The sequence below is a fragment of the Pelobates fuscus genome, chromosome 3 (genome assembly GCF_036172605.1).
Source record: "Pelobates fuscus isolate aPelFus1 chromosome 3, aPelFus1.pri, whole genome shotgun sequence".
In the NCBI taxonomy this organism is placed as follows: Eukaryota; Metazoa; Chordata; class Amphibia; order Anura; family Pelobatidae; genus Pelobates; species Pelobates fuscus.
In genome coordinates this window covers 297,111,592-297,131,385 of record NC_086319.1, presented here as the reverse complement: position 1 = coordinate 297,131,385, position 19,794 = coordinate 297,111,592, and the positions used below count along the sequence as shown (strand labels likewise).

Sequence of the window (19,794 nt, the reverse complement as noted above, 5' to 3'; positions counted from 1 at the left end):
GAAAAATCTCCCCCGCCAGGCACATGTAGAAGGGAACAGTAAGAATACAATCACTTTAAGGTCTGGACTGTGACTTTTATTTACAGTTCCTTCCCCTACCAAGCACTGACCTGGATAAGCACACAAAACACACTCATCTGGCACTAATTTCTGAGTTTGTTTTCTTGTATAGGGGCCCTAGGGTTATACAACGATAAGAGAAGGTGTAAGGCAGTCAGGTGCATTAAGGGTGCTGTGTTAAACTGTGCCAAGGGAATGCTGCTATACTGCACTCTTGATCTCACTATCTTAACACAGCTAAACACGTTCAAACCAATACTTTGTACATATACCAGTCTGGAGCCACTACTCCCACCTGTATAGTTAGTTGACCACATGTTTGAAAAATTTAGGCCAAAATAGCTTGATTTGGAAGAGAGAAAAAAAATCTATATCTGAGATAGCTGTGAAGTGAAGTGGTATATGTTAGCTGAGGCTGGGTAACAGTAACATCTAGACCTCAGAACATAGCTGGAAACTAGCAGGAAGCTAAATGTACATTTCCTGGCAGCAATACATTTATCATTTTGAGTATATTCAGGCACTTTATATAAATAAAACAAAACAGAGAGACTACTGACAGCCGGTCAAATCAGTGAGCCCCCCATTTAGTTTTCAATATAGTTTAAGCTCAACTTGTGTAGTCTAGTGGGTGGCCAGATGTCAGAGCTTTGCTGGACCTGGAGTATCCATGTGTCAGTGGTAACTCTGTGTTTCTTCTCTTACTTATGTTTCTTCTTTTACTTTTGTTTCTTCCTTTTTCCCCTAACTATTTTCCTTTTCTTTCTTCTTTATTTTCCCTGCCTTTTTCCCCTCTTTTCTTCCCTTCCATCCCTTAATTATTTTTAGTACTTTGGGTCTCTTTTATAATCCAAATATGATTTATTTTTCTTTCGCATTCTCCATTCATTGGATTCCTATAATTGGTACACTGGTCATTTGAGTCTAGAGGTTAAAGGAACTAGTTTTCCTGACACTATATAATCCTTAGGTCCCCCCCCTCCCGCTTGGCTGAAATGGTGAAAACACCTTCAGCCACTTATCGTTATCCAGCGTCGGGCTCCCTCTGCGCTGGTGACCAAAATTTAGTAAAGTAGACAGTGCGTTGTAGGTGGGAACATGGAGGCTTGAGTGAAGCAGTGAGGCAACCTTATTTTATTATTATTATTATTTTTATTTTTTATTATTTTTAGACATATTCGTTTTGTCCTTGGGGAAAGTACAAACAAATCATATCCTTTATCCCTGCAACCGCCATCAACCCACCATGAGCAAGCATTCAGAGAGGTCTATGCCAAAGAGGCACACACACTTTGCTTCTGCTGACATCATTGTCACCAATGACAACTGACGTGTGTCAGAAAAACGTCACAAGCAATGTCTCGTCTAACCAACACCTCCTGGGACAACCTAAATACTAATTGTAGTCTGGCAGCTGGTCAACCTCATTAACTGCAGTCTCCTGAGAAATATCCAGTGGGCCAGTCCAGACCTAGAGATCATTGAGTTTGTGGGCACCTAGCCCCTAGCAAATCCAGCTGCACTAACATTAAGACTAGGCATTGCAACTGTTGAAGAATACAATCCCTTAATGTTCACTCAGCAAGTCCTAATCTAGAAATATTGGAAACAGAATGTATGCTTTTTGTATTTTATTTGGAGTTTGAGCAGTCTCCGGATGTCTGCAGTATCCTGACTGATTCAATTAAACAATATTTACATGTAAATACAAGTATTCAGAAAATATGATTTAATAAAATCAGCATTAAAGGCCTGCAGACTATCATAGCAAATAATGAGTTGCACTTTCGGAGAATCTGTTGTATCTTCACATGACATCATGTGTCGTAATCTTTTTATAAAATACAGTAAAAAAATTATGTTTTCGTATTTATTCTTTTTTTTTTTTTTTTTGCTTGCAGCCAGAAAGAATTGCTGGGGAACAGTATGGAATTCACTCTGATGTCTGGAGCTTGGGAATCTCATTTATGGAGGTGAGAAACATTATTGTGCAATAAATTCTTTAAAGCAATGCAAGCACACATTTCAATGTGCACGTGTTTCAGTGCAAACAATGTTCAATGCATTCATTTTGAAAAGTGATATGCAAGTCAAGTTTTAGACGTCATGAGTTGTGACCACAAGATCGTGGAGAGTTTGCTTTAGTTAATTTTGTATTTATTCTGCAAACATAGTTAAAGGAAGACTATAGCATTAGGAATACAAACATTTATTCCTAACACTGTAGTTGTTTACTACCTATATTTGTGTCCTACCTGCTGTGTGCGTTTAAAAGGTGAGATTTTCAGCCCTTCCCGCACCAGTCTCCATCCTCTTTGGCTGAGAATATCAGTGTAGATGATCTCTGCCCATCCAATGTTTACCCATAGGGAAACCTTAGAAGACTAGTGCTCATGCACGGCAAAATGCCTCACAGCAGCAATCAAGTGGTCCCTATGAGGCCATCTGAGTGAGTAGCAGATAACTATTGGAATGGAAGTGCCTCTAGTAGCTGTCAGCGTTACAGGCTCTAGATGCATGGTAATTCTGCAATGTAAACACTGCCATTCCTGCAGAACAGCAACATTTTAAGTTGCTTGGTTGAAACTATAGGGACATATTATCCAGTTGGTGTGGTCTGTGTGTCTATAGAGTCCCTTTAAGCTGGCACTATAAGCAGTGGTGTATTTTGGATTTGTGCTGCCCTAGGCACGACTTAGATTTTGGGGGTGCCTGAATTTAATTTGACCCCCCAATTCGTGTCAAGGCCACTTTTTTAATGGACAGACACATGCCCTCATTGATACATGCACTAATATACACTCACTGACAGATACACCGTCATTGGCACACACATACAGTCATAAGCACACACTGTTTAACCAACACACACTTTCACTGACAGACACACACTGACACACCCACTCACTGACAGGCACACACTCTCAGATACACATAAAATGACATACACACACTGACACACACTCACAGGCACACCCATTCTCACTGAAAGACACACACACTTTCACTCACTCACAGACACACACTGACAGCTACACTCACTCACAGTAAGGTGGACAGCCCCAGAACACAAGGCAAGCAAGGCATTTGTCTGGGAGCTTGGGGTGGCATTTTTTGGCACCCCCCTGAAAGTGCCGCCCTAGGCAAATGCCTTGTTTGCCTTGTGGTAAATACATCCCTGACTATAAGGACTACATGTGATATAGACCGAATAGGGTATATGTGAACTAGACAGAATAGAACAATGATTTAAAGTAAAGTGTGAGGAATTTTCTTTTGTCTCAACTACTCGAATCAATTTTTCAGATATCCAATATATACCCATTATAGCCATTACATCCGATATTTGTCAAGGGATTAGGATGACTCAACATGCGTCATCCTACTACACAGAAATACAGTAAATACAGTGAGGGGGGAAAAGTATTTGGTCCCCTGCTGATTTTGAACGTTTGTCCACTGACAAAGAAATGATCAGTATATAATTTTAATGGTAGGTGTATTTTAACAGTGAGAGACAGAATAACAAAAACAGAAATCCAGAAAAACGCATGTCAAAAAAGTTATAAATTGATTTGCATGTCAATGAGTAAAATCAGTATTTGATCCTTTCAACTTAGTACTTGGTGGCAAAACCCTTGTTGGCAATCACAGAGGTCAGATGTTTTTTGTAGTTGGCCACCAGGTTTGCACACATCTCAGGAGGGATTTTGTCCCATTCCTCTTTGCAGATCCTTTCCAGGTCATTAAGGTTTCGAGGCTGATGTTTGACAACTCGAACCTTCAGCTCCCTCCACAGATTTTCTATGGGACTAAGGTCTGGAGACTGGCTAGGCCACTCCAGGACCTTAATGTGCTTCTTCTTGAGCCACTCCTTTGTTGCCTTGGCTGTGTGTTTTGAGTCATTGTCATGCTGGAATACCCATCCACGACCCATTTTCAATGCCCTGGCTGAGGGAACAAGGTTCTCACCCAAGACTTGACGGTATATGGCCCCATCCATTGTCCATTTGATGCGGTGCAGTTGTCCTGACTCCCTAGCAGAAGAATACCCCCAAAGCATAATGTTTCCACCTCCATGTTTGACGGTGGGGATGGTGTTCTTGGGGTCATAGGCAGCATTCCTCCTCTTCCAAACACGGCGAGTTGAGTTGATGCCAAAGAGCTTGATTTTGGTCTCATCTGACCACAACACTTTCACCCAGTTCTCCTCTGAATTATTCAGATGTTCATTGGCAAACTTCAGATGGGCCTGTACATGTGCTTTCTAGAGAACATGTGCTTTCAGTGACCTTGTGGGCACTGCAGGATTTCAGTCCATCACGGCATAGTGTGTTACCAATTGTTTTCTTGGTGACTATGGTCCCAGCTGCCTTGAGATCATTAACAAGATCCTCCTATGTAGTTCTGGGCTGATTCCTCACCGTTCTCATGATCATTGAAACTCCATGAGGTGAGATCTTGCATGGAGCATCAGACTGAGGGAGACTGACTGACTGTTATTTTGTGTTTCTTCCATTTGCGAATAATCGCACCAACTGTTGTCACCTTCTCACCAAGCTGCTTGGCGATGATCTTGTAGCCCATTCCAGCCATGTGTAGGTCTACAATCTTGTCCCTGACCTCTTTGGACAGCTCCTTGGCCATGGTGGAGAGTTTGGAATCGGATTGATTGATTACTTCTATGGACAGGTGTCTTTATACAGGTAATGAGCTGAGATAAGGAGCACTCGCTTTAAGAGAGTGCTCCTAATCTCAGCTGGTTACCTGTATAACAGACACTTGGGAGCTAGAAATCTTGCTGATTTTATAGGGGATCAAATATGTATTTTACTCCTTGACATGCAAATCAATTTATAACTTTTTTGACATGCGGTTTTCTGGATTTTGTTGTTGTTATTCTGTCTCTCACTGTTAAAATACACCTACCATTAAAATTATAGACTGCTCATTTCTTTGTCAGCGGACAAACGTTCAAAATCAGCAGGGGATCAAATACTTTTTTCCCTCACTGTAAGCATATTATCAGTCTTCACAATATCTGGATTTAATGTGATTCCTGGACTAGTCTGAAAGACAGAGTGGTGAAGAGAAGCAGGCCAAGGACAAAGACGCATAGAATTCACAGAATTGATGATGCCAAGCCGGGTCAAAGATGAAGGGAACGGGATAATCAAAACGGAGCCTAAGCAAAAAGCAGGGAATCGAACCAAGGCAGAAGTACATATTATTGGAATCACAAATAAAATTACAACAGGACACTAGGCTGATCATCAGCAAGGCTCTAACTCATGGTTGTATCATTTCACCTTGCCCAAAACATATATGGAAGTTGGACTATTGACTTATAAGACAGGACACAGGGAGAATGACACACGTACTGATACAAGTTGCTTACACCAGCTTCAGAAATTACACAGGAATGGTTTAGGAGACACCATGCAAGCAGCCACAGGTAACCTTACAATCATGAATGCAGATGCCAAGATTATAGATAATGAAAGTCCTCACAATTATACCCCAGGATATGTTTTATATTTTAACAACTGGGAAAAGTACTAAAAACATTATTTTTACCTGTGAGAAAAATGAGAGGCAATTACACTGTATCTTTCTTAGTTGAACAATTCCAAATTATTCCTTTTTTTTTTTATTTCTTTTTTTACATTATTTTTGGAGCGCATGCTCAAAATATGACATAGGCATTTAACATGAAGTATTATCACAAAAAATATGCTTAAAAGGTCAAGATGTACTGCGCCTTTTTTTGTTTGTTTTTTTAGATATACAGTACAATCAATATTACACATACAATACATGGCATGTCATGAGTGGTGCACATTTGACAAAAAACTGAAAACAGTAAAACAAGATAAACTAAACTAGGTATACATGTCTTCAATAGGTAAACAAGCTTGGTGTGCATGGATGAACAGTGAGATATTAATAATACTAGATCAACCATGCATGGGTCAGGTGAAGTGTAGAACAAGCAAGATTCTTATTATATAGGCGTAAGATATACCAGAAAAGTTAGCTACTTGATGATTAACTGTTGAATACTGTCATCCTATGGTAACCATGACCCTGCTTGTAAGCAACAACAATATTTATTTGAAGGGTTGTGCAGAGTACAGGAGCATAGACAACCTAGGAGCCATGGATCCGCTGGGTGTACATTATAAAACGAGCAGAAAACCTCAAAACAACAGAAAGCCCTGCACTGTTAAACAGGATGGTGTAAGGAGTTCGGTCGGCATGGGGTCACCCAATACCACAAGCATGCCTCAGGCAGTCCATCTTTGCTCCTACTTTAAGGTCACCTCTCTCTCACATGGCCCCCAGTCATAGCCATGTTTCTTGCCGATGGTCTGTGGGAGGTTTGCAGGCTTCATCTCTCTGTGGCTTGATCTGAAGGGTTACCAGAAGTGTACTCTTAGGAGTCCACTCAGTGTGAACCTGGGTCCCAGGCCTCTGCAGTTTGCGGGGAGCCTTCTGGCTGCTTGAGTGGCTAGGTGGACGCACCTCTGTGCTGTAGGCGCCTCCAGAAAGCTTGGCAAATTTGCTTAAAACAGATCTCGAAGTGCAGTCTCCATTGCTGGAGCTCTGGCCCCTCTTTAGTTTGCTGAGAGTGCAGCGTGGCGGCCATCTTAGGCGCATCGGGCGACTCGCTGCTTGGCAAGATATTCCCTTGTTGCAAGTGTGTAATCCCCCAGCGGGGACCGGGATATCTCCCCCACCGGTCCATTGGGGGGATAGCAGGAGAACAATAGAGCTGCTGTGCGGTGCAGACCCCGCGTCGGGAGATCGGCTGCCTCCTCCGACAACCAGGCCACTTTCCGTGCTAGACCTCAAAGGCAGGCCACGGCAATAATAGCTGCTTGTGTGGCACCAAAAAGATCAGCGTCACTTCGCCTGTCTTCTGGTGGCCCGTTTTTTAGCTTTTCAGGGCTTGTTGTGCCCTGTATTTATAATGCAGAGCAGGAGCTGTGCCAACAAATGTCTGCTCAGCTGTGACATAATATTAACACTGTCTGATCCGGATATATCACTAGGGGCCTTGTTTCGGGATTTGGAAGACTACGGTAGAGTTTCAAACTATAAATTAAATATTGGTAAATCCCAAGTTATGCCCATCAATTTAGATTTTACGATAATTAATAGATTATCAGTTAAATATCCCTTCACTTGGTCATCACAAGGTTTTAAATATCTTGGGATTCATTTCTCTTATAACTTAAAAGAAATGATCAATAAAAATGTGGATAATCTTATAAAAGATACCAGTGATAAATTATTCAAAGAGTGGAAAAACATAGGAATTTCCTCGTTAGGAAGAATAAATATCATCAAATCATATATTCTACCTCATTGGTCATACTTGTTCAGAATGATCCCTTTATCTATAACAATAACTAAACTTAGGCAGATTCATAAATTATTTCTGGATTACATATGGGATTATAAGAGGTCAAGGATCTCGATCTTACATGTAATGAAAAAGCCCAGTAAGGGTGGCCTGGCTGTCCCAAATCTTATCAAATATTACGAAGCCTCTAGGCTGTACCATCTGTGGAGATGGCAGGGCCCAACCTCATTAGAAGAGCCTTGGTATAAAATTTAATCCTTTCTGTGTAATTCAAAAGATCTTTCTAATATGTTATGGATTGACGTCGGGGCTAGTGCAAAATTCATCTCCAACATGGAAACTTCATACATAAAAGATATCTATGAAATTTGGGTAAAATACACGAAAAGAAATCACATTTTAAAGAAAATTTCTAAGTATAGTCCAATTAAGACAATGGAATATAATATTAATGATCTAAATTTAGATAATTTGATCAAATTTGGTTCAACTAAAATAGATGATTTATTAGAATTGAATAAAATAAGGTCTTTTTCATATATTCAGTTAAGTCTTGACCTTAATTCAAGAGTTATTCACATACCTAAGAATCAAAAATTATTTGGACAACCATCTGCTTTATGACAACACTAGGATAAATAAAAAATGAAATGATCTATTTAAAATTAATACTAATCGTAAATCGATATCTAGTTGGTATGAATTATTGATAGAGGAAGAAAAAGAGTCTAAACCAAAAGCCTGGAAAAACTGGGAACAAGAAAGTGGATCTTCAATCGAGTTAGAGCAGTGGTATAGATCAATTCAAGAAGTTAAAAAAATCATTGCATTGTTTAAATATCATAGAGCTCCATTATAAAATTCTTCATCAATGGCATAGGGTACCAAAAGTTCTAAATAGAATCAACCCTGATAATTCCAAACTTTGATGGAGGTGTATTTGTGCTGAAGGTAGCTCTAAACATATCTGGTGGGGATGTAAGCTTTTAAGACCTATATGGAATAAAGCTTTTAGAGTTATATCAGATTTAGTGGGAGAAGATTTGGACAATAACTTGCTCTTTTCCATTTTAATTTAAGAAGATTCTCAACTCAAAATAGATATCTAATAATCCAATTTATGATGGCCATAAAAACAGAAATATCAAGATATTGGCTACAGAAAAAGACTCCATCTTGGACCCAAGTGCTAACTCAGCTTAAATACCAACATGATGTGGAAAGGAGAATATCTTTTCAATATTACAGCCACTTAAAATTTGATGAGAAATGGTCACCTTGGCTAGATAATCTGATATAACTATATACCTTGTTGCGTTCTGTGTTATGAATATCCTTATATATAAAGATCACTCTAGTTCTTCCCTATGGTACTGTATTCAGGAAAGTTATGAAGTAACTTAATTATTATAGTTTAGGCCCGCCTAATCCGCTCAGTCCTTTTAAATTGTGATATTTGTGTTTCTGTGTGTGAAGTTTACTCAACAGTTCATATATCCTTCTATTGTAAATCAAAGTCTATATGTCTAATTCTGAACAGTTTTTGTCTGTGATGTTACATATGTAAAATTTGCAAAAAGAATAATAAAAAAAAATGTCTGCTCAGCTCATCGTTCAGACCCCCCCCCCCCCCCTCCCCCACATATGATTCTTAACAGCAGGAAGAAGACCTAATGCCAGGAGTCCATGTATGTTTTGTTGTTTTGTTTTTTTGAGAGCAGTGGAATTCTTGAGACCATTGCCACATTGTTAAAATATATTTACATGTAAATGTGCTTGTAGTACATAATAGCCTTTTGTGATCACAATGTTTACTACAAATGGCAACCACTGTGTTCATTTAGTTCTTCCATTGTACATTAACAGTGACTATATAGGAAAAACTAAAAATGCAATACAGCCATCTTAAAAGCTTGAAATAGGCCAATAGTTTGCTTTGAACAGCACATACAGAATTACTTTGATATAGCTTTGTAAGACCAGCAGCCAATAGATATTTTATTTATTTATGAGCTTACACATTGGTTTTGTCTGCATAACAGTCCTCTTCTGGCTTGCTAATTTTGCCTCGTTCACTAGAAACAATTAAATATAGTGAAAGATAATATCCTTGATGTTTTCTGCCAGTGATCAAGGCCAAACCAGAAGCACAATTCGAGGATCTTGCTTTTGCAAACTTTACCTCTCTGCATCTTCTGCATGCTACCTGGTTTTGTTAATTCTCCCTGTTGGTCTTCTACTGCGAAATGTTTTCAAACGCTATCAAGTCAGCTACCTCCTTCAGTACTGTTTTCAGAAAACCTACCATGGCTCAACTGACCACTTCAGTTTAACTTTTTCTGAGACAAATTATTATGACATCATCGCTTTCTGCTTCCTTTGTTCTGTTTCCCACTAGTGTACACCTGTCACCCTGATATAATCTTGTGCTTTTGATGTTCCCAATTGTCTAATCCTGCCTGATACTTTTGTGTATTGAATTGGCAAATGTCTATTAATTAAAAGGACACTATAGTCACCAAAACAACTTTAGCTTGATAAAGCAGTTTTGGTGTATAGATCGTGCTTTCTGACATTTAGGAGTTAAATTACTTTCTGTTTATGCAGCCTTTGCCACACCTCTCCTTACTGCTACTGACAGCTTACATGAAAGCAAAATGGTTTAATTTTTCAATCAGATGTAACTTATTTTAAAAGTTTTTTTTTGTTTTTATTTCTTTATCTTCTGCTCTGCAAATTGAACTTTAATTACATACAGGAGGCTCCTGCTTGGTCTAGCAAGCTATTAACAGAGCAGGAGACATGACATTCTAAATTAAACATTATTTGCAATAAAGGATGTGTAAACATTAGATCTCTCTTTACAGGAAGTGTTTAGGAAAGCTGTGCAAGTCACACGCATAGAGGCGTGCCTAGGGCTGCATAAACAAAGTGATTTAACTCCTAAATGGCAGAGAATTGCGCAGTGAGACTGCAGGTGCATCATCTATACAACAAAACTACTTCATTAAGCTAAAGTTGTTTTGGAGACTATAATGTCCCTTTAATATATATGCATATATGTGCACTCAGACATTTCCTTAAAGTACTTGTGATTTAATATGTTATAAAAATCACATTTACATAAATGTGGACGATCAAATACACACACACACACACACACTCACAAACGCGTATACAAAAAGCCACAACATTAAAAACCACCTGCCTAATCTTGTGTGCTGCCAAAACAGCTCTGATGTGTCAAGGCATGGACTCCACAAGACCTCTGATCGTGTCCTGTGGTATCTGTTCCTCAAACCATTTCTGAACAATTTCATGGTGCATTATTCTGCTGAAAGAGGAACTGCCATCAGGGAACACCATTGCCATGAAGGGGTGTACGTTGTCTGCAGCAATCTCTAGGTAGATGTTACATGTCAAAGTAACATCTACATGAATGCCAGGACTCAAGGTTTCTCAGCAGAACATTGCCCAGAGCGTAACACTGTCTCCACCAGCCTGCCCTTTTCCCCATACTGCTTCCTCCTGCCATCTCTTCCCCAGATAAACAACGCACACAGCTGTCCACTTGATCTAAAAGAAAATGTGAATCATCAGACCAGGCAACCTTCCTACGTTGCTTCATGGTCCATTTCTTTCACTGATGTCTCCTATGAAGGAAGTTTTGGTGCTGGACAGCGGTCATCATGGGCACTCTGACCGGTCAGCATCTAAGCAGCTCCATACACAGCAAACTACAACACAATGTATGTTGTGACACCTTTCTGTCATGGCCAGCATTAATTTTTTTCAGGAATTTGAGCTACAGTTGCTCTTCTGTGATCGTACAAAACTGGCTAGCCACGTGCATCAGTGAACTTTGGGCGCCCATGACCCTGATGCCAGTTCATTTGTTGTCCTTTTTTGCACCACTTTTGGTAGGTACTAACCTCTGTATACCAGGAACGCCCCACACGACTTGCCATTTTGGAGATGTTCTGACCTGTCACTGTGAACCCTTATCAAAGTCACTAATGTCTCTTCACTTGTCCCTTTCTCCTGTTTCCAACACAATAAATTCAAGAACTGACTGTTCACTTGCTGCCTAATGTATCCTACCCAGGGCCGGATTAAGAGCCCAGTGGGCCTGGTGCTGATAATCATGATGGGCCTAATTACAAAATCTTATTGACCAAAAACACTAAAACAGTCCTACCTCCTAAGCGTCATGTATCTGATGGAGATGATGCTGTAGGGAAACTCATAGGATGCAACTATGAGAAAACACATACCCTTTGCTAATCTAATGCTTTCATCTTTCAAGTAAACCCATAACAGCAGTGTCCAGTAAAGCAGGAAGTCTATGGATGCAGTAAAAGGGTGGGATACTGACACAAATCTCATAACCAGAACGGGCGAAAGGGCGAACATACACAAAAAGGGGGAATGTCTATGTCCCTATGTCTCCTAGTCCCTTAGTGTTTGTGTCCTCATGTCTCCCAGTGTCCCCATGTCACTAGGGGACATTGGGAGACATTGGGACATTGAGAGACATTGGGACACTGGGAGACATGGGAAACAGATACTAGGGAACACTGGGAGACCTAGGAAATCTGAGACTCTTGGGGACACTGTGTGACAGACACAAGGGGACACGGGGAGACATGGGGCACTGAGACACTGTGATATATAGGGGACACTGGAGACTTGATAAAAACCTGGGTACAGGTCAAAATGTTGTGGTGTCCAATAAACCTGCTTAAAGCTATCACAGTGAGTGCCTGAGATTTTTTTCTTTTATACTAGGGGACACTGAGACACTACGGGCACAGACACACTACGGGCACAGAGACACTATGGGCAGAGAGACATGGGGCACTGAGAGACATGGGGCACTGAGAGACAAGGGGCACTGAGAGACATGGGGCACTGAGAGACATGGGGCACTGAGACACTGATACATAGGGGACACTGATACATAGGGGACATTGGAGACTTGATAAAGACCTGGGTACAAGTCAAAACGTTGCGGTGTCCAATAAACCTGCCTAAATCTATCACAGTGAGTGCCTGAGATTTTTTCTTTTATACTAGGGGACACTGAGACACGGGGACACAGAGACATTGGGAGACTAGGGGACTTTGGGAGTCTAGGGAACACTGAGACACTAGGGACACTGGCACACTACAGACACTGAGAGACACCAGGGACACATGGGGATACTGAGATACTAGGGACACTGGCTGGGAGACATGGGGACACTGCCATGTCTCCTATGTCTCAAAGTCGCCCAGTGTCCCCATGTCTCCCTGTGTCTCCATGCCTCTCAGTGTCCCCATGTCGCCCAGTGTCCCCTAGTGTTTGTATCCCCATGTCTCCCAGTGTCCCTTGGAGTCTGTGTCCTCATGTCTCCCAGTGTCCTGATGTCACTAGGACACTAGGGGACACTTAGAGACATGGGGACACTGGGAGACATGGGGCCACTGAGACACTAGGGACAGTGGCTGGGAGACATGGGGACACAGACTAGGGGCCACTGGGAGACATGGGGCCACTGTGTCCCTAGTGTCTCAGGGTCATGGGCGTCCGAATGGGGGGGGGGGGGTAAAGGGAAGTACCCCCCCCCCCCCCGGATTTATCAGCTTGTGCTGCTATTTTTCGTTTTAGTGTGAGAATACAGTGCAGTAGGTGGCGCTGTGAATGGAGAAAGGCAGGAAGCTACAGCTTATCCCTGCCTCTCTCTCATGACTGAAACCGCAGGGGAGCAGCACAGAGGCAGCCTACAGAGCAGGTAAGTGAGGGATGGGGGATAAAGTAGAAGGAGCAGCAAGGAGCAGGAGGGGTCAGCAAGGAGTAGAAAGGGTCTGCAAGAGGCGTCAGCATGGAATAGGAAGGGGCAGCAGGAAGGGGTATGGATGGTCTGCAAGGAGCAAGAGGGGTCAGCAAGGAGTAGAAAGAGGCAGCAAGGAGTAGGAAGAGGCAGCAGGAAGGGTCTGCAAGGAGCAGGAAGGGTCTGCAAGGAGCAGGAAGGGGCACCATGGAGTAGGAAGAGGCAGCAAGGAGTAGAAAGGGTCTGCAAGGGGAAGGAGGGGTCAGCAAGGAGTAGTAAGGGTCTGCTAGGAGTAGGAAGGGGCAGCAAGGAGAAAGAAGGGGCAGAAAGGAGTAGGAAGGGTCTGTAAAAAGCAGGAAGGGTCTGCAAGGAGCAGGAAGGGCAGCAATGAGCAGGAAGGGGCAGTAAGAATCAGAAGGGAAACTTTGGACCTTCTCATCTCCCCAGGTAAAAACAAACAATATCAGTGTTAATGTGTTCACTTTTATTTACTGAGTGTCAGGAAACACAGAGGGCCGCTGGGTAGGGGTGCCGCTGATTGGCTAGATGGGTCAGCTAGCACTCTAAGCCAATCAGTAGCTCCCCATTCATAAAAACGTAAAACATTTTTATGAATCGGGAACTAACGATTGGCTTAGAGTGTCAGCTGACCACTCTAGCCAATCAGCGGCACCGATGCCCAACATCAGTCTGCACTTCCTGACACTCTGTTTCAGAAGTTGAAAGTTGAGCGACCTGGAGATCTGGAGCTGAAGGAAGCCTTTGGGGGTAAACCATTTGAGAGCGGTTTCACCCCTTCAAAGAAAGAGCACCCAGGGGCCTCCTTGCATCACAGCATTTTCATTTAGATAAAGTTGTTATGGTGACCAGAATGTTCCTGTAATTTGATGAAAGGAACACTATAGTGTCAGGAATACAAACATATATTCCTGACACCATAGTTGTGAAAACGCTATTCATCCTTGCTTTATGTGAAAATGACTATGCTCCTTCCCTTTCTTGACACTGTCAAAAAGGGGCCAAGCATGGATGTCATTACAATTATGCCCCCCCTCCCCCCCTGAAAAATTCCTGCGGACGTCCATGCTCAGGGTCCCCATGTTCCCCAGTGTCCCAATGTATCAGCGTCCCCATGTCTCGGAGCTGCTGTCTGGACTCTCTGTGCAGAGCTGCTCCCCCGCGGATCAGTGAGTAGAGAGAGGCAGGGAGGGAGATGCCGTAACTTCTTATCACTGCCTCTCTCCACACAAACAGTGACCCCTACTGGCCGGCGCTGGTATTGCAGAATAATCTATGTTTATACTGAGACAGACATTTGTATTGCCGGTATTACTGCAATACCGGCACCGGCTAGGCAGCCTCAAATACCTGAGAAATACTTCTGAGAAATACCTGGCAACCCTAAAAAATACATGAGAAATACCTGGCAACCCTAAGAGTAGTGTGTAAAAAAAAAACCAATGGGCCTATTCCATGGGCCTGGGCCTGGGCCTGGAGCTGCAGCTCCATCAGCCCCTATGTTAATCCGGCCCTGATCCTACCTCTTGACTGGTGCCAATGGAACAATATAATCAGTGTTATACACTTCACCTGCCAGTGTTTAAATGTTGTGGCTGATTAGTGTATGTATTTATTTATTTTTTTTAAGTGTGTCTATCTATACTGATATAATATATTTTTTCCTAAAAGGCACGTCAGGCCCAAATATAAGTACAGTGATAAACATTTAAATTTCTTTTTTACTGAATTGTGAATTTCAACATTTTAAACCAAAGTAACCATACTGAAAACAGTTTTCAAATTTGCATATTTTAACCTAAAACCTTAAATTCTCTTTACATTTCTGAGAATTCATTCTTTTAAAAGTTACTCCAAGTACCATGACCACCTCAGTGATGTATGTATGTGCAGCAATTCGCTTTGAAATGCGGCACATACAGAGATTAGCCTCTTTGCTGCTGGAGGTGTAACTCCACCTCCCGCACTGCCATAGGGGAGCCATTCACAAGCTAATTTTCATTGCACAGAATGACAGCCATTGGCTGAAGCTCTCAGCCAATGAATGTCAACTACTGTGGCTGCGGACTTCTTTAGAAGAAGTAAGCTTGTCACTGGACAACCAGCAAGCATTGGCTCCCCTTGGGGGGGATCCAGGTTAGAGGACAAAGTGTTGTTAAACAGCAAACACCATTACTGGGGGAACAGAGCCAGTGTACTCCACTAAACCACTAAAGAATGTTATAGTATTTATAATGCTTGGAGTAACTTCTAATGAATAACTTGTTGAAGTATTATTCATTAGTCTTGGAAATTTCTTACAAATGTAAAGCCAAATAGCCAAACTGGAAATAAATTAAAACTTAAAATATCAATGATTCCTCTCTGATAGTTCCCAGCTTGACTATTTTGACCTAAAATTTCCTCTTAACTTGCAAGCTCTTTTTAAGTTGGAGATTTTTTATTTTTTTATTTTTTTTTAAAGCTGCTGTTTTGACATAATTTTGCAACTTGGTTATCAGTCAGAAATCACAGCAGTTCTAACATTATCTTCAGCACATTACCAATAGCTAGAGACCCCTTTCCGACCCTTGTTTACATATTAATACAATCGCGCATACACCCTACTGGGCAGCTCTCTTCATCTTACAAGGGTCTGACTATATTTTTACAACTTGACTATTTTGGTCTAAAGTTTGTAATTCCCTTGGGAAGTCTCCAAAAGTCCTGATTTAGCAAATAAATTCCTTGGTAAACCTTCCAAATGATGGAAAAAGAAGCAAGTTAACGTACTTTCACTACAGTGCTAACAGCAGCATGACTTATTTATCTATTAAGGCTATTATTTAGATTTTGAGGGAGTGTGGTTTATACCACCAGTATTAGTACTTATAGGAACTTAAATATAAAACCTGACCGTAACCTTGTGTTGGTTCAGCATAGCTCTCTAGATTTAGACTAGTCTGCAGTCAATATGCCTACCTATATGGGAACTTGTAATGCTGTGTAGTAAAGGTCTCTGTGTGTCTTTGTTTTTGTACTCTATGTTCAATGTCTGAATATAGGACATCTTACCAGCAATAATTATTTGAACAAATCAGCTTATCAAGATCTAAATTCAAATATTATAATGTTGCAAACTACACGGTTAATAGGAAAACGACTCTTTATTTAAACTATTCCGAAGATACTGCACAGAGTATTGAATATAATACAACAGCGTCAAATCGCCAATAGACTTGCAAGAGCCATGGGGCTGAATGACACTTGCTGACCTGGCTGGGTGTAGAATTGGGGGCAATTCAGGACTACAATTAGCTAGCAGCACCTCTGGCTGTGAATTAATAGTTGCTCGAACAATATTTCCCTCCCCCTCTGTCACCAGTGCAGGGAAAGTGGTGAGTGCCTTGCGGAGGGCTATCCATCACTCACTGACCAGAACTTCCGTAATTAGTGCATGTTATGGGCTTGTGCTCCAGCGATTCAGAAGCTGGCACTCCAGTCGCAGCCAAACTTCTTTGGAGTAAAACTCGCAGATGATTTATCCAGCGGCTGTGCAGGGACATGGAGCAGGGGGTGGCAAGACGGCTGTGAAGTGTAAGCGAAGGTTCGCTCAGGCCCGGCTGGGACTTCCATGCATCAAACTCAGGCAGCCAATGCACACACAGCTTGTGCGAGAGCAGAAAGATAAATAAGGCAATTACTGCAGCAGCATTTGGTACAAAGCGAAAGGGAGCTAAACTGGGTCCAGCAGGCTAGGGAGAAGGGAGCAGGGCTTTTAAACAAGAACTGTGCAATCTGAATGCATGGCGTGCCGCAGACTGGTGGCACTACGGATTCACACAGCAGCATGTACACGAATGTTAGAAATTAGTGTCTTGAATCATCTACACATATCTAGAATAACCAGTGACATGTTTCACTAAAACCTAACCTTATTCTTATCACTTAGTAATTATTCTCACTGTGATTTGCTGGCAACTTGATTCTCCCCTCTATACCATGTGCACAGCCATTTGTTTATTCTGCATTGTCCTTTAACAATATAACCTCTGTATTTTGCCTTAGGTGCCAAGTTTGCCTTTCTTTTGATATCTGCCCTGTTTCCATATGTGTCTCCTATCCAGGGTTGCAGAACATGTTGGCACTTTATAAATAACAATAATAATTTGTGTCTCTTAATTGGGATTTTACCATGCCCATCTCCGTATTATACATTTGATATACTCTGCCCACCACTCTGTGCCTGCTGTCACCTGTACTCTCTCTTGTATGCCTTTGATGTGGCCTGATTCAGGTCAGGTCTCTGTCTTTTCAATCAGTCTATGTTCCTGACTCGACTGACCCTCCACAGGGGTCATAGCCTGTGCAAACTGCCAGCTATTAGTATTATACATTAAACATGGAGCTTCCTTGCTCCCCTCTCTATGTGCTCGCTTTGTTCCAAACCCCAAGACACTCTCTGCTCCAGCAGCCAGTACACATCAGATTACATTCATTTGTAATTCCTTCACTTGCACTCTCGGCCTCATTCACAGTTACTATACTGGTGCCTTCCTGCAATCATTCAATATCCGTGCTAGTTGCAGAATCTGGAATACGTTCTAAACTGTTCTTTTATCCCGTAGATTCTGCGATTTAACCCCCTCATTGCCTATTAGCTCCAGTTTGCAAAATAAATTCATAAATTGTGTACGTTTGTGATCGTGCGATGAGCTGTAATTTAGTATTATTATTGTTAGAATTGAAACTCTGGCATATTTAGATACTGTGATATGACATCTAGGTCAAATGATGTTTATCTTTACGCATTTGAACCAGTAGAGGTAATTAAGAAAATTCATGCAGCTAATTCTCAAATTGCTCTTATCATTTTTTTATTTTCATTTTCTTAACTCATTCTCAGTTATCAGCAAACTGTTCCCCATCCTTTATTTGTTTTCTGCCTGACTCTTAAAGCATACTGGCAGAACGGAGAGGGCCATAAAGGCTTCATTAAATTTAATATACATTTTGTACAGTGAAATATCTGCAGGCTAAGTCTGGAGAACATTATATGCTGCTCTTCGCACAGCTCCATTTCTTAATACCTTTGCAATTATGGCTCCAGATTAATAAGAACAACTAATGTAATGTAAATAGAAAGAGGTGAGGATGCAGAGCAGTCAAGGCTTCACGTTGTGCAGTTGTGCTAATATGGAAGAACAGTCCCTTCCATGGCTGAAATGGAAGAAATGTTGGAACCACGTTTACAGATACAACTGTGATGGACATCATTAAAATTTAAGTTCAACAGTAGCATTAGGGCCCTTTTGGCTGGCTGAGCGTTTTAGGATTTGTCATTTGAAATGCGGAACTGACTTCTGCTGGGCAGGTAAATGCAATAAAACAGAAACATTGAATTTTAGCTAGTGTACGTTAACCCTTTATACACGTCATAATTCCAAGATATTTTGGGACACCTGTGAAAACCCAATTTTCCCATTAAACAATAAACAGAAACATGGTCAAACATGCTACAATTTGTCCTAAATTGTACTGTCTGTATTTAGGGGACACTTGGGGAAGTGTGTTTACTCTTACTTTCTTATTATACTGTTATCCATCAATCCATCTGATTCTGCAGTGCTGTACAACATAACCGATTTTATACAATGTTCAACTTTAACTTACATGGAACAACACTACATGGGAAACCTACTAGTATAGAAGTACAGAGTGCCCTGCAGTACATGGTTACGGTGGGGACAAATGAGACTTATTAAAGGGTTACTCGAAATCTAATTCATATTGATTTGAAGTGGTCATGGTGCTTGGAGTCTGTATAACTCCCCCTCTGGCAGCGTCATTAGCTAGCCTACTGCCCCCTGCCCCACCAGCAAGGGTACACTGTATTTGGTTGCAGTAACACCTTAAAGGACCACTGAAATCAACCAGAACACTTCATCTCAATGACGTGGTCTTGGTGTAGTCCTGCAATTTTAAGAATTTTAAGCCTAAATTTCATGACAGCCACATGAGGCGCTTCTGCATTGAGACCAGAGTCAAATTTGGTTCTCATTCAAATACTGTTTATAGAGCATCATTTGATTGTCAAAGAGTGGCATTTTGCTGTGCATGCCCACTAGCCTCAACGTATTTACTGAGCACATCAATCTTGAGGATATCATCCAAGTAGGCAGTGCGGAAGGAAGAAAACCGTTGTGGAAAGGGCTGGAAATCTTGCCTATCAAACAAGACATGAGGGGGAACCTAAATAGGTAGATTAAAATTATATAGCGTTACGAATACATATTTGCATATGGGAAGGTGATGGGCTTTTCTGTTTTCAGAAAACATTTAAACCTGTGAAATGTGAAGAAGAGTCTGACAGAATAAATCCCAGAGATTAGGTGTAGCTGAGGAATAGTAATGTCAACCCCAAAAAGTTTTATGGAGGCTCTTATGGTACGTCCATAAAATATTTTAGAGATCAACGTCTGTTAGCCATAATTATAGTGCTTTATAATACATGGATGTTACTGTAAAAATCTAGAGAAGTCTTTTACGTATTGC

At 41.3% G+C, this 19,794-nt stretch overlaps 1 protein-coding gene across 2 annotated transcripts in view; it reads left to right on the top strand.

Moving 5' to 3' along the window:
- The window catches only part of MAP2K5 (mitogen-activated protein kinase kinase 5), a 102,090-nt gene that overhangs the window by 59,312 nt on the left and 22,984 nt on the right, over window positions 1-19,794 (top strand). For both annotated transcript variants that reach the window (XM_063448744.1, XM_063448745.1), the window contains one exon: window positions 1,962-2,033. In XM_063448744.1, coding sequence (XP_063304814.1) covers window positions 1,962-2,033 — 72 coding nt within the window. The remainder of the gene's footprint in view (window positions 1-1,961; window positions 2,034-19,794) is intronic.